This window comes from Oncorhynchus masou, chromosome 24, assembly GCF_036934945.1.
Source record: "Oncorhynchus masou masou isolate Uvic2021 chromosome 24, UVic_Omas_1.1, whole genome shotgun sequence".
Classification (NCBI taxonomy): domain Eukaryota; kingdom Metazoa; phylum Chordata; class Actinopteri; order Salmoniformes; family Salmonidae; genus Oncorhynchus; species Oncorhynchus masou.
This window is the reverse complement of record NC_088235.1, coordinates 108,569,213-108,595,180: the sequence shown is the minus strand read 5'-3', so window position 1 is coordinate 108,595,180 and position 25,968 is coordinate 108,569,213. Positions and strand designations below refer to the sequence as shown.

Sequence of the window (25,968 nt, the reverse complement as noted above, 5' to 3'; positions counted from 1 at the left end):
GAGGGGTCATTTTAAATCGACGGCGGAGAGAAAATCTCTGACCCCTCTATAGTGCTCTGCCCTGGCAGGCTGTGTCATCATATCACTAGTCAGGGTATTGTAACGTTACAGAGAGGGTACAGGGGGAGAGAGAGGGACAGCCGGTGATCTCTTTATACGGCTTAGCAGGACAAGTTATTTAAATGAGATACGGATGCAGAGAGTAAATGAGGTGACCTTCAACCCTAGGGTCATTGCCCTCTGTGTGTGTGATTGACAGCCTCTGTTATTGTGTAATAATGGCAGGGGGGCTTGTTCCCAGGCATCTACAGATCCCCTGTTTCCTCAATCTGTTCACAGATCATTTTTGATATACCCCTTATGCAAAGCAAACACACTTCGTATGCACATTTCCTGCATTAGATCGTTACACCAGGATTATATTAAACTTGTCCTTTTTTTTAAAAATAGATTCTATATGTCTTTCAGTAACATGATTTCATTCCAAACCAAGGAGATAAGTTCATTCAATAATTCTAAACAGTCATTTTGAAACACATTCCAGTTGATGTAAATACATGATCAGAGGCTGAGTCCTGAGACTAGAGAAATCACACATTACTATAATGGCATAAGCACATGATGTTTACTGTAACAACGCTATAGACATGGGTGAGTGCATCAATATCTCCTTCTCTTTTCTCCTTCTATTTTCCCCTTCTCGTGACATCTTTTCCCAGGAAAGCAGAGGCAACCAGAGGTTAGAACCTGGATTGAGACCCTTTGATGAGCTGGAGGCAAATGCACAGCAGTGAGAGCGAGTGAGAGAGAGAGAGATAGAGACGGGGGAGACAGAGAGAGAGGGTGAGAGGGTGGAGAGAGAGAGAGAGAGACAGAGAGAGAGGGTGAGAGAGCAGGAGAGAGAGAAGGAGACAGGGAGAGAGAGAGGGGGAGAGAGACAGAGAGAGAGATTGGGGGGAGAGAGAGAGGGATAGACAGGGAGAGAGAGAGAGAGAGAGAGAGAGAGAGAGAGAAAGAGAGAGCAAAATGGAATGATAATTGTATACTATGTTCTAATAGCAGCTATTATAACAATGGTCATTAAGACACAGGGAGACCCAGGGAGACACATGGAGACACAGTGAGACAAAGGGAGACACAGGGAGACACATGGAGACACAGTGAGACACAGGGAGACACAGGGAGACCCAGGGAGACACAGGGAGACCCAGGGAGACCCAGGGAGACCCAGGGAGACCCAGGGAGAGGGGAACAGGGCAGCAGATCCACCCTGATGACCCCTGCTGCCACAGAGGGCAAGCTCAAGCAAGAGTCAGGGTAGCAGGGGCTCACCTCCTAGTCTGGCCCCCTGAACCCTCCATTCAGAGGTTGACACAACAGCCAGGCACCGCTGTGACCCGGTGGGTGTGACAATCAACCTTTGCCTTAACCTCCTGACCGCTGGTCACAGCTGCAGCTGGCCAGACGCCTCAGACAGGGCAGAGGGGGAGAGAGGGAGATGAATGAAGAGAGGACGGGAGAGGAGAGATGGAGATAGTGAATGAGATGGGGGGGGGGCAAGAAGATGGAGAAAGATGAAGAGAGGGAAAGGAGAGGGAGAGAGCATGAGAGGAAGAGGGAAGAGAGAGATAAAGGTTGTGAAAAAGCACCAGAAACAAGACGAGCGGTGAGCGTGGACACATCAGACCTCATCACCTCTCCACTGTCAGATCAGAGGAGCAGGGCCAGGCTTCATAGAGTCAGGCTGTGTGGGAAAATAACCCATGACCTCAGGGTCAAATCCTAACCAGGCTCAGATGCTTACACCTCTCTGGATCTGAGCATGTGGATAATGCTGCCATTTTCTTGAATGAAGATAACACATCATCGTCTCTATATGGCCAGAATGGAGGCAGGGCTGGCAAGAGCAGTTGCCTCTAAGCACAGATCAAGGATCAGATTATTTGATCATCAGTCCAATCCTTACTTGGCTTCGTACTACCATCCTGATTCCGCAAGCTTAGTAAAATAGATTAGTAAAGTAGATTAGTAATGTAAAGTAGCTTAGTAAAGTAGGGATAGTAAAGTAGGGATAGTGAAGTAGGTGTAGTAAAGTAGCTGTAGTAAAGTAGGTATAGTAAAGTAGGTATAGTAAAGTAGGTATAGTAAAGTAGCGGTAGTAAAGTAGCGGTAGTAACGTAGGGATAGTAAAGTAGGGATAGTAAAGTAGGTATAGTAAAGTAGGTATAGTAAAGTAGCTGTAGTAAAGTAAGGATAGTAAAGTAGGGATAGTAAAGTAGGTAGAGTAAAGTAGGTGTAGTAAAGTAGGTGTAGTAAAGTAGATGTAGTAAAGTAGGGATAGTAAAGTAGGTGTAGTAAAGTAGGTGTAGTAAAGTAGGGAGGGTAAAGTAGGGAGGGTAAAGTAGGTGTAGTAAAGTAGGGATAGTAAAGTAGCTGTAGTAAAGTAGGGATAGTAAAGTAGGGAGGGTAAAGTAGGGATGGTAAAGTAGGTGTAGTAAAGTAGGTGTAGTAAAGTAGGGATAGTAAAGTAGCTGTAGTAAAGTAGGGATAGTAAAGTAGGTGTAGTAAAGTAGCTATAGTAAAGTAGATGTAGGGATAGTAAAGTAGGTGTAGTAAAGTAGGTGTAGTAAAGTAGGTATAGTAAAGTAGATGTAGTAAAGTAGGGATAGCAAAGTAGGGATAGTAAAGTAGGGGTAGTAAAGTAGGTGTAGTAAAGTAGGTATTGTAAAGTAGGTGTAGTAAAGTAGGGATAGTAAAGTAGATGTAGTAAAGTAGGGATAGTAAAGTAGGTGTAGTAAAGTAGGTATTGTAAAGTAGGTGTAGTAAAGTAGGGATAGTAAAGTAGTTGTAGTAAAGTAGGGATAGTAAAGTAGGGGTAGTAAAGTAGGTATAGTAAAATAGGTATAGTAAAGTAGGGATGGTAAAGTAGGGGTAGTAAAGTAAGGATAGTAAAGTAGGGATAGTAAATAGGTGGAGTAAAATAGGTGGAGTAAAGTAGGTGGAGTAAAGTAGATGTAGTAAAGTAGATGTAGTAAAGTAGATGTAGTAAAGTAGGTATAGTAAAGTAGGTGTAGTAAAGTAGGTGTAGTAAAGTAGGTATAGTAAAGTAGGTTTGGTAAAGTAGGTATAGTAAAGTAGGTGTAGTAAAGTAGAAGTAGTAAAACATATTTTATGTAAACTCGCGAGATCAGGATGGTAGTACGAGACTTATCCTAACTCTCAAATCCCAAATTCATCCGAACCATTTTGGATTATAATATCTGACCCTGTACCAGAAGTTAGGACCAATGTCCCCAGAAGCTGCCCTCAGCTCAGTCAGAGTACAGTCTCCTCCCTCCTGCACTCCATGGCCTCCAGCGTGGCCTTCAGGGCCCCGATCTGGGTCATGTGACGATCTGACATTGCTGACACCTGACTCTCCAGCCTCCACAGCTTCTCCCTGTACTTCCTGCGAGCGTTCCGGTACGACCCTGTGGCCTTGCTGCAAAACAGAGACAGATGGCTGTCAGAGCCATTCACTAAGTTTATTGATTGATTGAATTGATTAGCTAATTAAGAGTTACAGGATGCTCTAGCTGGAGACAACATTATAAAACAGAGAAAGATGGCTGTCAGAGTCAAGCGAACCGGATTTAACTCCAGCCCCAATCTAGCTAACATCTGACTCCACTTATCAGCTGCACATCAAGACCTTGAATAACTAAATCAGGTGTTTTAGTGTAGGGATACAGCAAGAAACCTGCACACCCACTCACTCTCTCTGTATGTCAAAGAGATACTACAGAGAGCGAACTGGAAGTAGTCATAGAGGTAAGTAGTGGACAGGAAGTGGTCATATAAGTAGGAAGTGTGTTTCCTGGTTACCTGTGAGCTTGTGCGAGCCGAGCCATCTGCTCATCGTTGCCTCTCCTGCGAGAGGCGCTGTCGGAGAGAACCAAGTCCAGAGACTCCCTCACCACCGACACTCTCCTCTTCAGCACCTGCTCCCTGGGAGACCACAGCACAGGGGTGACTTTACTGTTCCACAAAGCTTCGTAGTGGATGTGTTACTTCATTTCCCTCAACATGACCACCCAGCCCCATTACTGCAAGTAAGGCAGGGTGCAATTTTTAAGTATTTGAACAAAGCCTGAGGCACAACAAAACACTCTCTCATTCCACACACACCAAACTTCAAGGACCCTCAGTGCCAATCTGGAAGGTATAACCCCATGTAAGCCCCAGCAGACAGCCATTAACAATTTACATCCTGCATTTCTGCTGATAGCGTTCCTAAGCAACAGTCTAACACCCGGCAACAGATGCCCTGAGAGATGGCCTGTATGGGCTGAGGTGATTGTGATCAGCTGAATACCTCTTTGTAAGTACACACACAAATACACATACACACACACACACCTTCTCATACACACAAACACACATACACACACACACCTTCTCATACACACACACACAAACACACCTTCTCATACACACACACACACATACACACACACACACACACACACTACAGAATGCCTTTTGTTTAAGATACATGCTCAATGCAAGTAATGCTAGTACCCCATGATGATAAACATGCCTTTAGGGTATAGTCAGTTAAGGACTTATTTTCTCGTTTGTATGTTCTATATTCAATGTAAAGTACCAAAACTATATGGTCTACAAACAGATAGGCCTTCAGGGAAGGTTGTGAGATGGCGGAGAGACACAGCTAGTTTGGATCCCTGAACCCGTCTCTGGGAATTGTGTTCCTCAGAGTTCTATTTGTACTCAGTGTTCTATTTGTACTCAGTGTTCTAATTGTCCTCAGTGTTCTATTTGTCCTCAGTGTTCTATTTGTCCTCAGTGTTCTATTTGTCCTCAGTGTTCTGAGAATGTCCCTTAGAGAACATTCCAGAGCAGTAACATGAGGGTGATGTTACTTTAACCTTGATTCATGGAGCAATTTTTATTTGACATTGTTTGGAACATTTCTGTAACTTCACACTTGACTTCAAAGTTGTGTCATCTTAAAATGTTATAACCTGGAAACCGTATGAACATATTCCCTTATATATATATTTTGAAAGTGTTTCTGACCGTTGCAGGACAGCCTGTAGCTCTCGAAGGATGGCACGGTTTTGAGGCCCAGGGATGTCTCCATCGCTGCTTAGCTTGTCCTCGTTCTCAGAAGTCCTCTGGAACACACAACAGGCAAATAGATGACAGGTAATTACATCCTCATTAGCTCCTAGCGTGCTAAGCTGTATATCCCTCTGATGCAATGTGGTGTCCGAGGTCGTCTACAATAACGGCGACAGAAACACATTGGGCCTGTGTCATTGGGCCTGTGTCATTGGGCCTGTGTCATTGGGCCTGTGTCATTGAACTTATGACTTCGGTTAAAGTTAAAGGATGCGATTAAGGGGGAATTCCCAGAGCAGGGTTTGAACCTGCTACACAACAGACGCAAAGCATTGGTAAGATGTAGTGATTCTACAGTAGACAGACAGACAGACAGACAGACAGACAGACAGACAGACAGACAGACAGACAGACAGACAGACAGACAGACAGACAGACAGACAGACAGACAGACAGACAGACAGACAGACAGACAGTTACATAGACAGGGAGGGAGGGAGGGGCTACCCATCTATTATTTATAATTTTTTGGTACGTTGTTTGTTGTTTAAACAATAAAAAACATACACATGTAAACAGCATACAGACGCACACCAACATCAACTACATCACCCTGCCCAGACCCACCTGCTCACCCCCCCTCCATCTACATCACCCTGCCCAAACCCCCCCCCATATCTACATCACCCTGCCCAGACCCACCTGCTCACCCCCCCTCCATCTACATCACCCTGCCCAAACCCCCCCCCATATCTACATCACCCTGCCCAGACCCACCTGCTCACCCCCCCTCCATCTACATCACCCTGCCCAAACCCCCCCATATCTACATCACCCTGCCCAGACCCACAGGCTTGATTACCAACAACGACGAGACGGCCTACAGGGAGGAGGTGAGGGCACTCGGAGTGTGGTGTCAGGACAATAACCTCACACTCAACGTCAACAAAACTAAGGAGATGATTGTGGACTTCAGGAAACAGCAGAGGGAACACCCCCCTATCCACATCGATGAAACAGTAGTGGGGAGGGTAGTAAGTTTTAAGTTCTTCGGCATACACATCACAGACAAACTGAATTGGTCCACTCACACAGACAGCATCGTGAAGAAGGCGCAGCAGCGCCTCTTCAACCTCAGGAGGCTGAAGAAATTTGGCTTGTCACCAAAAGCACTCACAAACTTCTACAGATGCACAATCGAGAGCATCCTGGCGGGCTGTATCACCGCCTGGTACGGCAACTGCTCCGCCCACAACCGTAAGGCTCTCCAGAGGGTAGTGAGGTCTGCACAAAGTATCACCGGGGGCAAACTACCTGCCCTCCAGGACACCTACACCACCCGATGTTACAGGAAGGCCATAAAGATCATCAAGGACAACACCCACCCGAGCCACTGCCTGTTCACCCCGCTATCATCCAGAAGGCGAGGTCAGTACAGGTGCATCAAAGCTGGGACTGAGAGACTGAAAAACAGCTTCTATCTCAAGGCTAACCCTTCCACTAACTGTAACCCTGTTAGCTAACCCTTCCACTAACTGTAACCCTGTTAGCTAACCCTTCCCCTAACTGTAACCATGTTAGCTAACCCTTCCACGAACTGTAACCCTGTTTGCTAACCCTTCCCCTAACGGTAACCCCGTTAGCTAACCTTTCCACTAACTGTAACCCTGTTAGCTAACCCTTCCACTAACGGCAACCCTGTTAGCTAACCCTTCTACCGACTGTAACCCTGTTAGCTAACCCTTCTACTAACTGTACCCCTGTTAGCTAACCCTTCCCCTAACGGTAACCCTGTTAGCTAACCCTTCCACTAACTGTACCTCTGTTAGCTAACCCTTCCACTAACGGTAACCCTGTTAGCTAACGCTTCCCCTAATGGTAACCCTGTTAGCTAACGCTTCCCCTAACTGTAACCCTGTTAGCTAACCCTTCCACTAACTGTAACCCTGTTAGCTAACCCTTCCCCTAACGGTAACCCTGTTAGCTAACCCTTCCCCTAACGGTAACCCTGTTAGCTAACCCTTCCACTAACGGTAACCCTGTTAGCTAACCCTTCCACTAACTGTACCCCTGTTAGCTAACCCTTCCACTAACTGTAACCCTGTTAGCTAACCCTTCCACTAACTGTAAACCTGTTAGCTAACCCCTCATCTAACGGTAACCCTGTTAGCTAACCCTTCCACTAACGGTAACCCTGTTAGCTAACCCTTCCACTAACTCTAACCCTGTTAGCTAACCCTTCCACTAACTGTAAACCTGTTAGCTAACCCTTCCCCTAACGTTAACCCTGTTAGCTAACCCTTCCCCTAACGGTAACCCTGTTAGCTAACCCTTCCACTAACTGTAACCCTGTTAGCTAACCCTTCCCCTAACGGTAACCCTGTTAGCTAACCCTTCCACTAACTGTACCCCTGTTAGCTAACCCGTCCACTAACGGTAACCCTGTTAGCTAACCCTTCCACTAACTGTACCCCTGTTAGCTAACCCTTCCCCTAACGGTAACCCTGTTAGCTAACCCTTCCACTAACTGTATCCCTGTTAGCTAACCCTTCCACTAACGGTAACCCTGTTAGCTAACCCTTCCACTGACCGTACCCCCGTTAGCTAACCCTTCCCCTAACGGTAACCCTGTTAACTAACCCTTCCACTAACTGTACCCCTGTTAGCTAACCCTTCCACTAACTGTACCCCTGTTAGCTAACCCTTCCACTAACTGTAACCCTGTTAGCTAACCCTTCCACTAACTGTAACCCTGTTGGCTAACCCTTCCACTAACTGTAACCCTGTTGGCTAACCCTTCCACTAACTGTAACCCTGTTGGCTAACCCTTCCACTAACGGTAACCCTGTTAGCTAACCCTTCCACTAACTTTAACCCTGTTAGCTAACCCTTCCACTAACTGTAACCCTGTTAGCTAACCCTTCCACTAACTGTAACCCTGTTAGCTAACCCTTCCACTAACTGTACCCCTGTTAGCTAACCCTTCCACTAACTGTACCCCTGTTAGCTAACCCTTCCACTAACTGTACCCCTGTTAGCTAACCCTTCCACTAACTGTACCCCTGTTAGCTAACCCTTCCACTAACTGTACCCCTGTTAGCTAACCCTTCCACTAACTGTACCCCTGTTAGCTAACCCTTCCACTAACTGTACCCCTGTTGGCTAACCCTTCCACTAACGGTAACCCTGTTAGCTAACCCTTCCACTAACTTTAACCCTGTTAGCTAACCCTTCCACTAACTGTAACCCTGTTAGCTAACCCTTCCACTAACTGTAACCCTGTTAGCTAACCCTTCCACTAACTGTACCCCTGTTAGCTAACCCTTCCACTAACTGTACCCCTGTTAGCTAACCCTTCCACTAATGGTAACCCTGTTAGCTAACCCTTCCCCTAACGGTAACCCTGTTAGCTAACCCTTCCACTAACGGTAACCCTGTTAGCTAACCCTTCCACTAACTGTACCCCTGTTAGCTAACCCTTCCACTAACTGTAACCCTGTTAGCTAACCCTTCCACTAACTGTAAACCTGTTAGCTAACCCCTCATCTAACGGTAACCCTGTTAGCTAACCCTTCCACTAACGGTAACCCTGTTAGCTAACCCTTCCACTAACTCTAACCCTGTTAGCTAACCCTTCCACTAACTGTAAACCTGTTAGCTAACCCTTCCCCTAACGTTAACCCTGTTAGCTAACCCTTCCCCTAACGGTAACCCTGTTAGCTAACCCTTCCACTAACTGTAACCCTGTTAGCTAACCCTTCCCCTAACGGTAACCCTGTTAGCTAACCCTTCCACTAACTGTACCCCTGTTAGCTAACCCTTCCACTAACGGTAACCCTGTTAGCTAACCCTTCCACTAACTGTACCCCTGTTAGCTAACCCTTCCCCTAACGGTAACCCTGTTAGCTAACCCTTCCACTAACTGTACCCCTGTTAGCTAACCCTTCCACTAACGGTAACCCTGTTAGCTAACCCTTCCACTAACTGTATCCCTGTTAGCTAACCCTTCCACTAACGGTAACCCTGTTAGCTAACCCTTCCACTGACCGTACCCCCGTTAGCTAACCCTTCCCCTAACGGTAACCCTGTTAACTAACCCTTCCACTAACTGTACCCCTGTTAGCTAACCCTTCCACTAACTGTACCCCTGTTAGCTAACCCTTCCACTAACTGTAACCCTGTTAGCTAACCCTTCCACTAACTGTAACCCTGTTGGCTAACCCTTCCACTAACTGTACCCCTGTTGGCTAACCCTTCCACTAACGGTAACCCTGTTAGCTAACCCTTCCACTAACTTTAACCCTGTTAGCTAACCCTTCCACTAACTGTACCCCTGTTAGCTAACCCTTCCACTAACTGTACCCCTGTTAGCTAACCCTTCCACTAACTGTACCCCTGTTGGCTAACCCTTCCACTAACGGTAACCCTGTTAGCTAACCCTTCCACTAACTGTACCCCTGTTAGCTAACCCTTCCACTAACTGTACCCCTGTTAGCTAACCCTTCCACTAACTGTACCCCTGTTAGCTAACCCTTCCACTAACTGTACCCCTGTTAGCTAACCCTTCCACTAACTGTAACCCTGTTAGCTAACCCTTCCACTAACTGTACCCCTGTTAGCTAACCCTTCCACTAACTGTAACCCTGTTAGCTAACCCTTCCACTAACTGTACCCCCGTTAGCTAACCCTTCCACTAACTGTACCCCTGTTAGCTAACCCTTCCACTAACTGTAACCCTGTTAGCTAACCCTTCCACTAACGGTAACCCTGTTAGCTAACCCTTCCCCTAACGGTAACCCTGTTAGCTAACCCTTCCACTAACTGTACCCCTGTTAGCTAACCCTTCCACTAATGGTAACCCTGTTAGCTAACCCTTCCACTAACTGTACCCCTGTTAGCTAACCCTTCCCTTAACCTTAACCCTGTTAGCTAACCCTTCCACTAACTGTACCCCTGTTAGCTAACCCTTCCACTAACTGTACCCCTGTTGGCTAACCCTTCCACTAACGGTAACCCTGTTAGCTAACCCTTCCACTAACTGTACCCCTGTTAGCTAACCCTTCCACTAACTGTACCCCTGTTAGCTAACCCTTCCACTAACTGTACCCCTGTTAGCTAACCCTTCCACTAACTGTACCCCTGTTAGCTAACCCTTCCACTAACTGTACCCCTGTTAGCTAACCCTTCCACTAACTGTAACCCTGTTAGCTAACCCTTCCACTAACTGTACCCCTGTTAGCTAACCCTTCCACTAACTGTACCCCTGTTAGCTAACCCTTCCACTAACTGTACCCCTGTTAGCTAACCCTTCCACTAACTGTACCCCTGTTAGCTAACCCTTCCACTAACTGTACCCCTGTTAGCTAACCCTTCCACTAATGGTAACCCTGTTAGCTAACCCTTCCACCAACTGTACCCCTGTTAGCTAACCCTTCCCTTAACCTTAACCCTGTTAGCTAACCCTTCCCCTAACTTTAACCCTGTTAGCTAACCCTTCCCCTAACCTCGACCCTTTTAGCTCACCCTTGCCCTAACCTTAACCCTTCCCCCAACCTTAACCCTGTTAGCTAACCCTTCCCCTAACCTCGACCCTTTTAGCTAACCCTTGCCCTAACCTTAACCCTGTTAGCTAACCCTTCCCCTAACCTTAACCCTGTTAGCTAACCCTTCCCCTAACCTTAACCCTGTTAACTAACCCTTCCCCTAACCCTAACCCTTTAAGCTAACTCCAAAACTTAACCTTAACCCTGACCCCTAGCCTAGCTAACATTAGCACCTAGCTAGAGTTTGTTTCACAAATTCATAACATATTGTACATTTAACAAATTCGTAACATAAACAAATTGTATTCATCAAGGATCTCTCTCTCTGTACTTTGCTCTGTTCATCTTTGCCTCGATCCTGACTAGTCTCCCAGTCCCTGACACTGAAAAATGGTACCTCCAGACGTGAGGCTTGGCATTCAGGCCAAAGAGTTCAATCTTGGTTTCATCAGATGAGAGAATTTTGTTTCTCATGGTCTGAGAGTCCTTTAGGTGCCTTTTGGCAAACTCCAAGCGGGCTGTCATGTGATTTTTACTGAGGAGGGGCTTCAGGCTGGCCACTCACCATAAATGCCTAATTGGTGGATTGTTGCAGAGATGGTTGTCCTTCTGGAAGGTTCTCCCATCTCCACAGAGAAACTCTAGAGCTCTGTCAGAGTGACCATCGGGTTCTAGTCCAAGGCCCTTCTCCTCCGATTGCTCAGTTTGACCAGGCAGCCAGCTCTAGGAAGAGTCTTGGTGGTTCCAAACATCTTCCATTTAAGAATGATGTAGGTCACTGTGTTCTTGGGAAACTGCCATGCTGCAGAAATGTTTTGGTACCCTTCCCCCAGATCTGTGCCTCGACACAATCCTGTCTCAGAGCTCTACGGACAATTCCTTCGACCTCATGGCTTGGTTTGTGCTCTGACATGCACTGTCAACTGTCGGACATATAGACAGGTGTTCCTTTCCAATCAATTGTATTTACCACAGGTGGACTCCAATCGAGTTGTAGAAACATCTTAAGGATGATCAATGGAAACAGGATGCACCTGAGATCAATTTAGAGTCTCATATCAAAGGATCTGAATACTTACGTAAATAAGGTAGTTCTGTTCTTTGGTTTTAATACATTTACAAACATTTCTAAAAACCTGTTTTCGCTTTGTCATTATGGGGTATTGTGTGTAGATTGCTGAGGATGTATTTTTATTGAATCAATTTCAGAATTAGGCTGAAACGTAACAAAATGTGGAAAAAGTCAAGGGTCTGAATACTTTCCGAAGGCACTGTACATACAGATTAATACAAAATGCTCTGAGACCTGGTTGGTATTACCAGTTTGGAGTTTTGTACTAAGAGATTTGAAAATGCCCCACACACTTGCGAAAACATCACCAAAGTTATTGAAAAAAAAAACATGAAATATATTTACATACACAGCCCTGATTGGTGGATAGGATCGTCTAGAAACTCAAGCACCTTCTCCGCTTAACCCCTTCAAAGTAGGAGGATACATATGCAAGTAAAAGATGCCTGGTCATTGGTCAGAAGAATCACATCAGATTGTGATGTCATGCTACCTGCTGTTCTGTCCTGTCCTCTATCTCTTCAGTGAGGCTCTCAGATGGTTAAGTTAAAGTTAGGGTTGGGGTTGCTATCTGCTGTTCTGTCCTGTCCTCTATCTCTTCAGTGAGGCTCTCAGGTGGTTAGGTTAAGGTTAAGTTAAGGTTAGGGTTGGGCTTGCTATCTGCTGTTCTGTCCTGTCCTCTATCTCTTCAGTGAGGCTCTCAGGTGGTTAGGTTAAGGTTAAGTTAAGGTTAGGGTTAGGGTTGCTATCTGCTGTTCTGTCTTGTCCTGTCCTCTATCTCTTCAGTGAGGCTCTCAGGTGGTTAGGTTAAGGTTAAGTTAGGGTTAGGGTTGGGGTTGGGGTTGCTATCTGCTGTTCTGTCCTCCTGTCCTCTATCTCCTCAGCGAGAATCTCAGATGGTTAGGTTAGATTCAAGTTAAGGTGAGGGTTGTTACCTGCTGTTCTGTCCTCCTGTCCTCTATCTCCTCAGCGAGGCTCTCAGAGATCAGGGCTCCAGCTGCATCCTGGGCCTTCTGGGCCATCAGACTCCAGTCCAGACACCTCCGCTCCTTCTCCGTCAGACGGATTAAACCTCGCAGCTCCGACATCTCCTCCTGTATAATATATAATATATAGATCATATAATAATGTATTCCCTTCAGCAGATGCTTTTATCCAAAGCGTCTTGTCTTACAGTCAAGTCAGTCATACATGTTTTACCTATGGGTGGTCCCGGGAATAGACAATGCATGCGTCACACTCTACCAACTGAGATAAAGAGGTTCACAAAGACAAGACATGACCACATAGTCAATCTCAGACATGTCCTGAAGAACACACTAGTCGTTAGTAAATGATTCCTTTAGGGTCAAGACTATAAATATGGTTTTTGTTTTTTTTTGTGCATCAGAGGAAGCTTCCAAAGGCCTCACAGCATTTAAAAAACTGTGTTAAGACAAGCACTAATGTAGACTCAATCGGTCCGTCCAGAAATATCTGTCTAGAAATAGCTGTTTGGAAATATCTGTCTGGAAATATCTGCCTCTATAAATAGTTTGGCCTCTCCTGGCTATATGCAAATGAGGATGAATTTAGCAGCCTTCTGAATTTAAACAACTCAATTATTTTATTGTTATACTGTTGGATAATCAAAGTTATTGTTATACTGTTGAAATATACTACAGAAATAGTATGCCCATAATTCTAGTATTCAGATTAATATTTCATGAATTGAATGTAAAGCCGAAACAGTACAGTAGAGTATATTGTACAATATATATCACCCACCCTGACAGTGACCAGGTCATAGAGCAGAACAGCCTTCTCTCTCTTGGTGCTCTGGGGGTTGGAGGTGTCCTGGCCCCCTTGTCCTCCATGGGTCCCTCTAAGCCCAGCCAGGGTGCCTGTATCTGGGCTGAGATTCCCCTCTCCCCCAGGCCCTGGCTTAGGGACACACACTGCTGCCCTGTCCTGCTTCAACCGCTCGATACGCTCCCGAATGTCCGCCTCGCACCCCTCTACCTCGGACCCCCTGTGGTGAAAGTAGGTTGTGTTTTATCAGACAATGTTTTGATGTTGTTTCAGTTTTAAATGTTTGTCAATGTTATTGCATGAAGCCAAAGGGAGATGTCCACATGTTGTGGACGAAACAGTTTTTCTATTATAGTCAGAAGATGCTATTTGATCTGCCACAGACAGACCTGGCTGTATAATAGAGATGGAACCTGGTCTGGATGTGTGTTTCTGTCTCAACAGCACCCCCTGGTGTTGAGAAGGAGGTTGACAACTCCTCAGTTCTTAGACTCCTAAGGGACGGCCTGGGACTGTTGGGCTGCTGACTCTCCATGACCGGGCCTGGGAAGAGGAATTAACTGCTATGAGTGTGTGTGTGTGTGTGTGTGTGTGTGTGTGTGTGTGTGTGTGTGTGTGTGTGTGTGTGTGTGTGTGTGTGTGTGTGTGTGTGTGTGTGTGTGTGTGTGTGTGTGCAAACTGCAAGTGTGTTTGTGTCTTTTCCATAAAGAGTAGTTGAGGCGTGTGTGTGTGTGACGTGCATTTGTGTGTGTGTGTGTGTGTGTGTGCAAACTGCGAGTGTGTTTGTGTCTTTTCCATAAAGAGTAGTTGAGGCAATGTGTGTGTGTGACGTGCATTTGTGTGTGTGTGTGTGTGTGATTTAGCCACCTGCTATGTGTCTCCAGTGTGGTATGACCTGCTGTCTCCTGCCCTCGTACACAGACAGTAACTCACTGTAGGCCTCCTCACACTCCTCGCTGTCGATCAAACAGGGAAAACGTTTCATATACAGCAGCAGGACAACACTCTCAGAGCACATGGTCAAAGAGGAACAGGTGTCCCCACGGAATGTATGTACATTTAACACACGTATAGGTTACAGGGCTACATGACTTCATCCCCAGGCTCAATTGCTACCACATATTCATGTTCGATAGAGAAAGAGCCGGCCGGTCGGACGAGACTAAGTGCTACGACAGAGCGTACGACTCCAAACACCATCATCAAGTTCGCTGACGACACGACTGGCGGCAGGACTGATCACCGATGACGAAGAGGCAGCCTACAGGGAGGAGGTCAGAGACCTGGCAGTGTGGTGTCAGTACAACAACCTCTCCCTCAACGTCAGCAAGACAAAGGAGCTGATTGCGGACTACAGGAAACGTAGGGGCGAGCACGCTCCTCATCCACATCGATGGTGCTGTGGTGGAGCGGGTCTTACAGATTTCTCGGTGTCCACATCCCTGAGAAATGAACAATGCCCACACAGTTGTGAAGAGGGCACGACAACGCCTCGTTCCCCTCATAAGGCTGAAAAGATATGACATGGGCCCTCAGATCCTCAAACACATAGACAGCTGCACCAACGAGAACATCTTGACTAGCTGCATACCTACTTGGTAGGACAACTGCAAGGCGCTACAGAGGTTACGGCCCCGTCCATCACTGGGGCCGAGCTCCCTGCCATCCAGGATCTATATACCAGGCAGTGTCACACACTGACACACACTGGACTCTACCCACACACTGGAATCTAACCACACACTGACACACACACTGGACTCTACCCACACACTGACACACACTGGACTCTACCCACACACTGACACATACTGGACTCTACCCACACACTGGACTCTACCCACACACTGACACACACACTGGACTCTACCCACACACTGACACACACTGGACTCTACACACACACTGACACATACTGGACTCTACCCACACACTGGACTCTACCCACACACTGGACTCTACCCACACACTGACACACACTGGACTCTACCCACACACTGACACACATTGGACTCTACCCACACACTGACACATACTGGACTCTACCCACACACTGGACTCTACCCACACACTGACACACACTGGACTCTACCCACACACTGACACATACTGGACTCTACCCACACACTGACACACACTGGACTCTACCCACACACTGGACTCTACCCACACACTGACACACACTGGACTCTACCCACACACTGACACATACTGGACTCTACCCACACACTGGACTCTACCCACACACTGGACTCTACCCACACACTGGACTCTACCCACACACTGGACTCTACCCACACACTGATACATACTGGACTCTACCCACACACTGACACACACTGGACTCTACCCACACACTGACACATACTGGACTCTACCCACACACTGACACACACTGGACTCTACCCACACACTGGACTCTACCCACACACTGACACACACACTGGACTCTACCCACACACTGACACACACTGGACTCTACACACACACTGACACATACTGGACTCTACCCACACACTGGACTCTACCCACACACTGGACTCTACCCACACACTGACACACACTGGACTCTACCCACACACTGACACACATTGGACTCTACCCACACACTGACACATACTGGACTCTACCCACACACTGGACTCTACCCACACACTGACACACACTGGACTCTACCCACACACTGACACATACTGGACTCTACCCACACACTGACACACACTGGACTCTACCCACACACTGGACTCTACCCACACACTGACACACACTGGACTCTACCCACACACTGACACATACTGGACTCTACCCACACACTGGACTCTACCCACACACTGGACTCTACCCACACACTGGACTCTACCCACACACTGGACTCTACCCACACACTGATACATACTGGACTCTACCCACACACTGACACACACTGGACTCTACCCACACACTGACACATACTGGACTCTACCCACACACTGACACACACTGGACTCTACCCACACACTGGACTCTACCCACACACTGACACACACTGGACTCTACCCACACACTGACACATACTGGACTCTACCCACACACTGACACATACTTACACTGGCACCTCAACACACACATACTGACTACAAACGCATGCACACACTTAACATGTACACGCATGTATACTGACACCACACACACACAATCACACATACACACACTCACACACACTTTCACCCTCACCACATACACTGCTGCTACTGTTTATCTATTTTGTTGCCTAGTCATGTGCATAGCTACCTCAATTACCTCCCCTCCCCCTACACATGGACTCGATTTTTCTACTTCCTGTATATAGCCATGTTATTTTCTACTTCCTGTATATAGCCATGTTATTTTCTAGTTCCTGTATATAGCCATGTTATTTTCTAGTTCCTGTATATAGCCATGTTATTGTCTACTCCCTGTATATAGCCATGTTATTTTCTACTTCCTGTATATAGCCATGTTATTGTCTACTCCCTGTATATAGCCATGTTATTTTCTACTTCCTGTATATAGCCATGTTATTGTCTACTCCCTGTATATAGCCATGTTATTGTCTACTCCCTGTATATAGCCATGTTATTGTCTACTCCCTGTATATAGCCATGTTATTGTCTACTTCCTGTATATAGCCATGTTATTGTCTACTCCCTGTATATAGCCATGTTATTTTCTACTTCCTGTATATAGCCATGTTATTTTCTACTCCCTGTATATAACCATGTTATTGTCTACTCCCTGTATATAGCCATGTTATTGTCTACTTCCTGTATATAGCCATGTTATTGTCTACTCCCTGTATATAGCCATGTTATTGTCTACTCCCTGTATATAGCCATGTTATTTTCTACTTCCTGTATATAGCCATGTTATTGTCTACTCCCTGTATATAGCCATGTTATTTTCTACTTCCTGTATATAGCCATGTTATTGTCTACTCCCTGTATATAGCCATGTTATTGTCTACTCCCTGTATATAGCCATGTTATTGTCTACTCCCTGTATATAGCCATGTTATTGTCTACTCCCTGTATATAGCCATGTTATTTTCTACTTCCTGTATATAGCCATGTTATTGTCTACTCCCTGTATATAGCCATGTTATTTTCTACTTCCTGTATATAGCCATGTTATTTTCTACTCCCTGTATATAACCATGTTATTGTCTACTCCCTGTATATAGCCATGTTATTGTCTACTCCCTGTATATAGCCATGTTATTGTCTACTCCCTGTATATAGCCATGTTATTGTCTACTCCCTGTATATAGCCATGTTATTGTCTACTTCCTGTATATAGCCATGTTATTGTCTACTCCCTGTATATAGCCATGTTATTGTCTACTCCCTGCATATAGCCATGTTATTGTCTACTTCCTGTATATAGCCATGTTATTGTCTACTCCCTGTATATAGCCACGTGTGTGTCTGTACCAGTATTGGAGAGCCATCTGCAGGGCTGTGCTGTCAGCTTCGTGTCTGCTGAGCGTCATACTGATCAGCTCAGACTCTCCCTTTCTCTTGTCCAGAGCTGCAGTCAGACGCTCGTTCCGGGCCTTCAGCCTTTCTATACACCTGTGGGGGTTAACGAGGGAGGTCAGGGTCACGACACACAACACACACCACACAACAACACACAACACACCACTTGGGAAACACTGACCCACACCAGCAGATCTGGGATCTATTCCATGTTGTAAATCTGTAATTTAACCCTCTCAGTTGTACGTACCTCTGTAGTCTGTCTGTCTCACCCTCCAGGCTGACGCTGGGGCTGGGGCTACGACAGGGGCTGCCTTGTGGGACACTCCCAGGCCAGGGGGAGGGTGATGGAGAGGCCGAGGAGGATATGTCCCCCCCAGTAGAGAGGGCCGGGAAGATCCCCATGGCGATGGGTCTTCTGAGGAACAGGGGTGACCCGGGGAAGGGAGGAGAGCCAAGGAATGAAGGGGAACCAGGGGAACCAGGGGAGGCCCAGCCAGGACTCAGAACCACACCACTGGAGCTCCCTGAAGAGCTGTAGGGAGGAGAGAGGCTGCCTGATCGCCACGCCTTATGGAGGCCCAGTAACTGGCACCAGACCCATAGACAAAGAGAGTTTAGCCATTCGCCAGCAGACAGACATAGTTTGACCATTATGGTTTCAGCCAAATCATTATGATGCTAGATCAGAAAGACACAGTAAACTGTGTGGTCATAGCTCTCCCTAGCTAGCTCTGATTGGCTAGTTTGTGGAGTTTTCACCAAACTGATTACACAAATCCTTTTAGATCTAGGATTATTGAGATGTAGCCTGTTGCACTTCCACCTACCCTCTCATGTAGACTGTTCCTCTCAACCTCTATGTCTCCCACCGTGACCTTTGCCCCCTCTAGTTCTTCCTGTCTGCTTTGTAGGCTGCTGCGCAGGTCACAGTTCCGCTGGTGAAGTGCCAGGATGTCCTTCTGGTATTGCTGACGCTCCTCGGGGGGCAGACCAGACGGGTACGAGATCCCAAACTCTCTCTCCATCTCCTCTAAGACCTGAGGAGAGGTTTGAGGTCACACATAACTTAATTAGTTAGGCATGATTCCAGGGTAATTAGGTATTGAGGCCCACGTGGTAATTAGCCTACATAGGTCACTCAACTGGTAGCTACTGCACTGTAGCCTGTGTTTCGAAAATATCCTGTTAGTGTGTAAAAAATAAAGTTACAAGTTTAAATATAGTTCGCATTGATAAAGAGTTATTCAAACTAGCTTGTTACAAGGTAATAAAAAATGATCACATCATTCCTTGTCACCTGACATTGTGACCGTGTCTCACCTGTGTGACTTGTACCCAGCTGTCCCTGGCGGCTGTGAGGTGTTCCATCTGTCCGTCCTTGCCACAGGCAGTGTGAGAGGCAGCCCAGGCCCTCCTGGTGTTAATGGAACCCTCCAGAACAGACATGACTCCCTGGAGTTCTGACCACACTTCACCACTACCCTCTGCAGGACAACACAGAGCAGACACGCTATTACGGTCATCATTAAAGATCTGTACACCGTTAAGAAAGTCTATATATTCTATTCATTATAAATGTTGTGAAAGGATGTGGTTAACGTACTGATTGTCTACTCTTTGTAGTCAACTGCTAACATTTGGATATTGGTAATCCCGTCCCCAGGCAGCTCTGCAGTAGCAAACAATTGAGCCTGGGGATGAGGTTAGGATATGGGTAAACAGAGCCTGGGGATGAGGTTAGGATATGGGTAAACTGAGCCTGGGGATGAGGTTAGGATATGGGTAAACTGAGCCTGGGGATGAGGTTAGGATATGGGAAAACTGAGCCTGGGGATGAGGTTAGGATATGGGTAAACTGAGCCTGGGGATGAGGTTAGGATATGGGTAAACAGCCTGGGGATGAGGTTAGGATATGGGTAAACTGAGCCTGGGGATGAGGTTAGGATATGGGTAAACTGAGCCTGAGGATGAGGTTAGGATATGGGTAAACAGCCTGGGGATGAGGTTAGGATATGGGTAAACTGAGCCTGGGGATGAGGTTAGGATATGGGTAAACAGAGCCTGGGGATGAGGTTAGGATATGGGTAAACTGAGCCTGGGGATGAGGTTAGGATATGGGTAAACTGAGCATGGGGATGAGGTTAGGATATGGGTAAACAGCCTGGGGATGAGGTTAGGATATGGGTAAACTGAGCCTAGGGATGAGGTTAGGATATGGGTAAACAGCCTGGGGATGAGGTTAGGATATGGGTAAACAGCCTGGGGATGAGGTTAGGATATGGGTAAACAGCCTGGGGATGAGGTTAGGATATGGGTAAACTGAGCCTGAGGATGAGGTTAGGATATGGGTAAACTGAGCCTGGGGATGAGGTTAGGATATGGGTAAACTGAGCCTGTGGATGAGGTTAGGATATGGGTAAACTGAGCCTGGGGATGAGGTTAGGATATGGGAAAACTGAGCCTGGGGATGAGGTTAGGATATGGGTAAACAGCCTGGGGATGAGGTTAGGATATGGGTAAACAGCCTGGGGATGAGGTTAGGATATGGGTAAACAGCCTGGGGATGAGGTTAGGATATGGGTAAACTGAGCCTAGGGATGAGGTTAGGATATGGGTAAACTGAGCCTGGGGATGAGGTTAGGATATGGGTAAACAGCCTGGGGATGAGGTTAGGATATGGGTAAACAGCCTGGGGATGAGGTTAGGATATGGGTAAACTGAGCCTGAGGATGAGGTTAGGATATGGGTAAACTGAGCCTGGGGATGAGGTTAGGATATGGGTAAACTGAGCCTGTGGATGAGGTTAGGATATGGGTAAACAGCCTGGGGATGAGGTTAGGATATGGGTAAACAGAGCCTGGGGATGAGGTTAGGATATGGGTAAACAGAGCCTGGGGATGAGGTTAGGATATGGGAAAACTGAGCCTGGGGATGAGGTTAGGATATGGGTAAACAGCCTGGGGATGAGGTTAGGATATGGGTAAACAGAGCCTGGGGATGAGGTTAGGATATGGGTAAACAGAGCCTGGGGATGAGGTTAGGATATGGGTAAACTGAGCCTGGGGATGAGGTTAGGATATGGGTAAACAGCCTGGGGATGAGGTTAGGATATGGGTAAACAGCCTGGGGATGAGGTTAGGATATGGGTAAACTGAGCCTGGGGATGAGGTTAGGATATGGGTAAACAGCCTGGGGATGAGGTTAGGATATGGGTAAACAGCCTGGGGATGAGGTTAGGATATGGGTAAACTGAGCCTGAGGATGAGGTTAGGATATGGGTAAACTGAGCCTGGGGATGAGGTTAGGATATGGGTAAACTGAGCCTGTGGATGAGGTTAGGATATGGGTAAACTGAGCCTGGGGATGAGGTTAGGATATGGGAAAACTGAGCCTGGGGATGAGGTTAGGATATGGGTAAACTGAGCCTGGGGATGAGGTTAGGATATGGGTAAACAGCCTGGGGATGAGGTTAGGATATGGGTAAACTGAGCCTGGGGATGAGGTTAGGATATGGGTAAACAGCCTGGGGATGAGGTTAGGATATGGGTAAACAGCCTGGGGATGAGGTTAGGATATGGGTAAACTGAGCCTAGGGATGAGGTTAGGATATGGGTAAACTGAGCCTGAGGATGAGGTTAGGATATGGGTAAACTGAGCCTGGGGATGAGGTTAGGATATGGGTAAACTGAGCCTGGGGATGAGGTTAGGATATGGGTAAACTGAGCCTGTGGATGAGGTTAGGATATGGGTAAACAGCCTAGGGATGAGGTTAGGATATGGGAAAACTGAGCCTGGGGATGAGGTTAGGATATGGGTAAACAGCCTGGGGATGAGGTTAGGATATGGGTAAACAGCCTGGGGATGAGGTTAGGATATGGGTAAACAGCCTGGGGATGAGGTTAGGATATGGGTAAACTGAGCCTGGGGATGAGGTTAGGATATGGGTAAACAGCCTGGGGATGAGGTTAGGATATGGGTAAACTGAGCCTGGGGATGAGGTTAGGATATGGGTAAACAGCCTGGGGATGAGGTTAGGATATGGGTAAACTGAGCCTGGGGATGAGGTTAGGATATGGGTAAACTGAGCCTGGGGATGAGGTTAGGATATGGGTAAACAGCCTGGGGATGAGGTTAGGATATGGGTAAACAGCCTGGGGATGAGGTTAGGATATGGGTAAACTGAGCCTGGGGATGAGGTTAGGATATGGGTAAACAGCCTGGGGATGAGGTTAGGATATGGGTAAACTGAGCCTGGGGATGAGGTTAGGATATGGGTAAACTGAGCCTGTGGATGAGGTTAGGATATGGGTAAACAGCCTAGGGATGAGGTTAGGATATGGGTAAACTGAGCCTGTGGATGAGGTTAGGATATGGGTAAACAGCCTAGGGATGAGGTTAGGATATGGGAAAACTGAGCCTGGGGATGAGGTTAGGATATGGGTAAACAGCCTGGGGATGAGGTTAGGATATGGGTAAACAGCCTGGGGATGAGGTTAGGATATGGGTAAACAGCCTGGGGATGAGGTTAGGATATGGGTAAACAGCCTGGGGATGAGGTTAGGATATGGGTAAACTGAGCCTGGGGATGAGGTTAGGATATGGGTAAACAGCCTGGGGATGAGGTTAGGATATGGGTAAACTGAGCCTGGGGATGAGGTTAGGATATGGGTAAACAGCCTGGGGATGAGGTTAGGATATGGGTAAACTGAGCCTGGGGATGAGGTTAGGATATGGGTAAACTGAGCCTGGGGATGAGGTTAGGATATGGGTAAACTGAAACAAGAATGAACGCTTTCTACTGTATCTAAACGAGCATTCAGAAGATCATGACCAAGAAACAAAAACAGGCATATTACCAAGAAAATGAAAACCTCCCAAATGATAGAGGCTGTTCTTTTCTTTGGACACACAAATAGATTATGTTTGGTCTGGCACAGTAGCCAGAACTACAACCATCATCCCTTTCTGTTCATTGCCACAAAGCACAGCACACACACACACAGAGAGAGAGATGGATGGATGTGTGGGTATTGTGAATTGTGAAGTCATGCCATGGAGCCTATGCCAACCTCTGTTGGTTACTGGGGCTTTAGATGCGGTGCCAGTGTGTTTCTCTGGGTTGCAGAGGGATGGAGGGGGGCTGGACAGGGAGGCTGGAGCCGGAGGGAGGATGACTGGCTCCTGTGGTTTAAGGTCATCTGGATCACTGAAGAGGAAAGAAGTACATCTTTCTATGAACCAGCAGCTCAGGGCAAGGCTAGTGATATTTTACAGTTCCATGAAGAATGGTCTCTCTCTCTTTCTCTAACACACACCTTGGTGCTTGTAATGCGCCCATTTTCCTGTTGAGTTCAGCAATGATGCTGAGTAGAGTTCCGACCTCCGCCTCACACTGAGCCAGCTCTGCCTGGGAAGGCTCAGAGTTCACCTCGGGGTCAGGGGTCATTGTGGTTACCAGGGTAACCGGGGTCATCTCCTCACCCTCTGACTGTATGTCCAGGGTATCAGATCTCCCTCGTTTGAACTCCTGTGTGGAAATAATTGACATTTTTTCTGGCAACATTTTGTTTCATAAAATATATTGGACCTGAGTCAATTCAATGATCTTTTTTTTTACTGTTAACAAACACTAAGGATTTGATATGACCTTTGTTTTTTTACTGTAAACAAACACTAATGATTTGATATGACCTTTGTTTTTTACTGTAAACAAACACTAAGGATTTGATATGACCTTTGTTCTTTACTGTAAACAAACACTAAGGATTTGATATGACCTTTCCATAGAACTCCCCATTAAATGACTGACAGCTGCTGTGCTCATAACATGGAGGTTATTGTTGTTCTCTTTGGACAACCATTGTTTTGAGAAGCGGAAGTGTAGGAAACAGAAGCATCCTGCAAAACCACTTCCCGCTCAGAAATATGTAGCCCAAAAAACACGTATAAGTCATGCCAAACTGAAAACAACCTCACTCTTTTTCAACTTCTTGCCTTAATTCTGATAGTGTATAAAATGTACAAATCAACCTACTTGAACTGTTAAAACACAGTTGTCTTTTAAGCAACGTATAAGGGACATTAGTGACTGTGGTACCTGTACAACACACAGTAAGCAGTGGACAGAAGGATGTGGAAAGTTAGAGTTTGAACCACAGATGATACTCAAGCTCTCAAAGACAATCACACAACCAGATAGATACACAGACAGACTTCAAAGTAATAAAATAAGCTGGTGCCTGCATTATCTGACACATCAAAGTGTCCAATGAAAGACATCAGTGGTGTGAGTTCATTGCAAAATGTGGGTTACTGTACAGGTACACGTAGCCTTGATGGTAAAGAAAAAAACACTCTAATATGACTGCTGGGAAGGCTACCCTTCAAATGTTTTCATGCCAGCAGTCAGCACCTTTGAACGTGTGTTATGCTTGGTTTGGTACAAGATCAAATTGACAACCCCCCCCAGTTAACAAAGAGGACATGATAGACTTACCTCCATGGCTTCCATGTGTCAGAAGCTCACTGTGATTCTCCTGCTTCTATCTGTTGTTCACTAACTGCCATTAAACACTGGAGAACTGAGCTAACCTCTGTGGTGCTGCTGCAGCCAGACACTGCTATCCTGTTGCCTGTAGTTTTGTATAATGATACCTTCCAATGGTTCCTCCGTTTCTCTCTGTTGTAAAACTTTTGCCTGCCTGTGTGCTGCCTACCCTGCTCGACTGGGAGCCCCCCCCCATCTCTTTCTCTCTCTTTCAGACACTCACCATTTCTCTCTCTCTTTCTATTTATCTATTTCTGTATCTCTTTATCTGTGTGAAGCCTCTGGTGTATTGGTATTTTAGTTTTAGGAGTTCAGTGACATCAAATCAAATCAAATCAAATTTATTTATATAGCCCTTCGTACATCAGCTGATATCTCAAAGTGCTGTACAGAAACCCAGCCTAAAACCCCAAACAGCAAGCAATGCAGGTGTAGAAGCACGGTGGCTAGGAAAAACTCCCTAGAAAAGCCAAAACCTAGGAAGAAACCTAGAGAGGAACCAGGCTATGTGGGGTGGCCAGTCCTCTTCTGGCTGTGCCGGGTAGAGATTATAACAGAACATGGCCAAGATGTTCAAATGTTCATAAATGACCAGCATGGTCGAATAATAATAAGGCAGAACAGTTGAAACTGGAGCAGCAGCACGGCCAGGTGGACTGGGGACAGCAAGGAGTCATCATGTCAAGTAGTCCTGGGGCATGGTCCTAGGGCCGCGGTTCAGTTGAAACTGGAGCAGCAGCACGGCCAGGTGGACTGGGGACAGCAAGGAGTCATCATGTCAGGTAGTCCTGGGGCATGGTCCTAGGGCTCAGGTCCTCCGAGAGAGAGAAGGAGAGAATTAGAGAACGCACACTTAGATTCACACAGGACACCGAATTGGACAGGAGAAGTACTCCAGATATAACAAACTGACCCCAGCCCCCCGACACATAAACTACTGCAGCATAAATACTGGAGGCTGAGACAGGAGGGGTCAGGAGACACTGTGGCCACACCCGAGGACACCCCCGGACAGGGCCAAACAGGAAGGATATAACCCCACCCACTATGCCAAAGCACAGCCCCCACACCACTGGAGGGATATCTTCAACCACCAACTTACCATCCTGAGACAAAGCTGAGTATAGCCCGCAAAGATCTCCGCCACGGCACAACCCAAGGGGGGCGCCAACCCAGACAGGATGACCACATCAGTGAATCAACCCACTCAGGTGACGCACCCCCTCAGGGACGGCATGAGAGAGCCCCAGCAAGCCAGTGACTCAGCCCCTGTAATAGGGTTAGAGGCAGAGAATCCCAGTGGAAAGAGGGGAACCGGCCAGGCAGAGACAGCAAGGGTGGTTCGTTGCTCCAGAGCCTTTCCGTTCACCTTCCCACTCCTGGGCCAGACTA

The 25,968-nt window shown here is 46.7% G+C and overlaps 1 protein-coding gene across 6 annotated transcripts; it reads right to left on the bottom strand.

Annotated features, from left to right (window-relative positions):
- Positions 1 to 606: 606 nt before the first annotated feature.
- Positions 607 to 24,893, bottom strand: ushbp1 (Usher syndrome 1C binding protein 1). Of its 6 annotated transcripts, XM_064936053.1 has the most exons (15): positions 24,526 to 24,893; positions 23,345 to 23,556; positions 23,099 to 23,235; positions 19,350 to 19,513; positions 18,857 to 19,066; positions 18,277 to 18,614; positions 17,979 to 18,119; positions 14,398 to 14,486; positions 13,920 to 14,073; positions 13,507 to 13,750; positions 12,675 to 12,833; positions 5,080 to 5,177; positions 3,865 to 3,987; positions 3,273 to 3,502; positions 607 to 770 (listed from the first exon to the last, which is right to left on the bottom strand). In XM_064936053.1, the coding sequence occupies exons 1-14, from the start codon at positions 24,538 to 24,540 to the stop codon at positions 3,316 to 3,318; spliced, it is 2,271 nt and encodes a 756-aa protein (XP_064792125.1). In that variant the 5' UTR covers positions 24,541 to 24,893; the 3' UTR covers positions 607 to 770; positions 3,273 to 3,315. The 6 variants fall into 6 exon arrangements, with proteins under 6 accessions (XP_064792125.1, XP_064792124.1, XP_064792126.1 ...); XM_064936052.1 differs by having other exon boundaries at positions 607 to 3,502; XM_064936054.1 differs by having other exon boundaries at positions 607 to 3,481.
- Between the last annotated feature and the right edge of the window lie 1,075 nt (positions 24,894 to 25,968).